The sequence below is a fragment of the Oratosquilla oratoria genome, chromosome 12 (genome assembly GCF_046742065.1).
Source record: "Oratosquilla oratoria isolate Oo_2021 chromosome 12, ASM4674206v1, whole genome shotgun sequence".
Taxonomy (NCBI): domain Eukaryota; kingdom Metazoa; phylum Arthropoda; class Malacostraca; order Stomatopoda; family Squillidae; genus Oratosquilla; species Oratosquilla oratoria.
This window is the reverse complement of record NC_134788.1, coordinates 40230607-40233106: the sequence shown is the minus strand read 5'-3', so window position 1 is coordinate 40233106 and position 2500 is coordinate 40230607. Positions and strand designations below refer to the sequence as shown.

General features: G+C 46.6%; 1 protein-coding gene across 2 annotated transcripts in view; it reads right to left on the bottom strand.

Annotated features, from left to right (window-relative positions):
* LOC143031494 (uncharacterized) overlaps positions 1-2500 on the bottom strand; it is a 39134-nt gene that overhangs the window by 8508 nt on the left and 28126 nt on the right. For both annotated transcript variants that reach the window (XM_076195411.1, XM_076195412.1), the window contains exons 3-4: positions 2392-2500; positions 1882-2049 (exon numbers count right to left, since the gene is read on the bottom strand). The exon at positions 2392-2500 is cut by the window's right edge and continues 59 nt beyond it. In XM_076195411.1, the coding sequence (XP_076051526.1) occupies positions 1882-2049; positions 2392-2476 (253 nt within the window). In that variant the 5' untranslated portion in view covers positions 2477-2500. The remainder of the gene's footprint in view (positions 1-1881; positions 2050-2391) is intronic.

Below are 2500 nucleotides of genomic sequence, written 5' to 3'. Positions count from 1 at the left end.
GTCGTTACTTGCGGCGAAGGTCCCAAGGTCAAGGTGAGGGCGGTTCGAATCCTGCCACCGGCGAAGTTGAACCAAGGGCATTATGGTTCATTAAATTCCACGCTACAAAGCCCTCTGTGAGGGGTACCGTCCTAGCCTCCCGATAGGGGGGGGGATGTGTGACGTTAAACCATATCACTATTTTCTCAGCTTTGTGAGCGGCAAGACCAGGCTAGGATTGCCTCTATCCATGTAAAGGACCTGGATTCAAATCTCACTATGATAATTGGGAATCAAGGATATCAGTTGCAGAACTCTTGTTCACTGCACTTATGTAGGGCTGATGAGGCGGCTCCTTCTATTTACCGCTCTACCCGACCCAAAATCATTACACGCACGCACACACAAGATCTAAATGACAGAGTTTTTTTTTTTTTTTTTTTTTTTTTTTTTTTTTTAATCACGCTGGGCTATTCTTCCTCCAACCTCCGATTTATCCGTATTACCGCCCACCTCCAGCCGGAGGACATATATTTTCCTCCAGCACATAGATTTCTTTCCTGAAAGCTACCTCTACCTCGGGGTGCCGTATCGACTTGGACGTTGGCCACCGTGGAGCTGCACTTGGCTCTTCTTAACAAGATGGATGGATGGCATTTGTTATTTCTTCTCCTACAGACGTCCTTAATCCGTCTACATATTTTCTGCGTGGTCCTGAAAGGTACGGGTTGCAAATCTATGCCTAGTGATAACACACTTACAGACGGGAGTGATAATTCTACTTATTTTATTATAATTAGTGATGATGATATGGTTGACGTCACAAACTCCCCAACTCCCTCCCTCCCCATCGGGGGAGGCTAGGACGATGCCCCTTACAGACAATTTTGTAGTGTGCAATGAACCATCCCCTTGGTTTAACTTCGCCAGTGGTAGGGTTCGAACCGCCATCCTCTCGACTTTCGCCGCAAGTAACGACGCCCTAATCTAAATCATCGCATTTGGGGACATGACCCGCATTTCAAAGAGGTATACTATGTTCGGGCTGGTTCGTTGATTGAAAAGCTGAACAAACGGACAGACATTCACATTTATTTGTATAACTAAAAAAGATTTTGGATTGACAGTGCTGTAAGTCTACGGAAATTAACGACGCTGTGACTTGAATCCTTGCGTGGCATGCAGTGGGCCGACTGTATATAGAAAACTTATGCAGTGGGCCGACTGTATATAGAAAACGTGACAGGGATGGCAGGATTTTGCTAGGCCCACCAGAGCTCCCGCGCCTGGAACTGTTGCACTCCACCTCTGCATATGTAAACATACATGTCCGTAAAACAAGATGACATAAACACCCGCAGATGTATTCATTATGAGCATCGGTCTCATCTCGCTTATACGGGGCAAGTTACTTGCTACAATTTATCTGCCGTGTGTAAAAATCTACTTGACAAAGAAAATTGGGCAGGTTCCCCAATTACTTGTCAAGCAGATGTTTACATACGGCAGATAACTTGCACGTTTGACATGCCTCTCAACTTGCCCCGTGTAAACAAGGTTTTACAGAGAGGGACAAGTGAATCATCATCCCCCTTATGTCCCCGTCACACATTTAAGACTGTCAAGTGCTGTGAATTTGAAAAACTGGAAGACGACTTTGTTTACAGTATCCTAGACTTCCCTCAGTCTACAGTACAGTTCAATACTGTGTCTAATATTCGTCTAGGACTAACTTCTCTCAGTTCGTCATCCAGCTTCTCCACATATGACGTGAAGGTAATTTGACATTTGGAGATTCCAAAAACGAAAGATTGTATCCTAAGTCGTTTCTACTCAAACGAACTCACTGGAGTCGTGTATGCGTGACGACAGCGGCCTTGGGGAGCCACAGGAACCACTTACCTTTTTCGGGTATGATGGACACGCAGAGATAGCCATCCTCGTAGGTGTTGGCCGGAGCTTTGCAAGCGTTGTAGAGGTCCCGTGAACAGTAACGGCTTTTCTTGAATCCCAGTTTGAGGGTGTCGTTTCCCTCGTGCCAAACACACTCTAGGCACTTGATGCCCTCTCCTGTGGGAGGCGACAGCAAAGAGTCAACAAGACAGAGGATGTCTGTATTCGGGTATAATTCCACAGAGCGGTGGTATGTCAGGGGTAGCTGGGTTGGCCAAACAAGTCTGACAGCTTACGTGGACTAGTAAACGACTAAAGAACAAGAGAGAGAGAGAAATAGGGGGACCTTTGTCGAACAAGCGTTTGTTTTGGGTTGTGAAGACCACACCCGATGGCGTCATATCGTCATTGGTAGCCGTGAGGGCTCTCATCATCATCATCAGCATGCTCAAGATGAAAAAAAAGAAGCAAAAATAGAGAAATTTCCTGGATTCTTTACAGGCCTGGAGGATGACATACCTGTGGGTGTCAGGATGAGGACTAGGAAGAACGGGAGGAGGAGTAGGAAGGACGGGAGGAGGAGGTGCTGGGGCAGGCCAGACATGTTTCTCCGGGCGAGTCTTTCTGG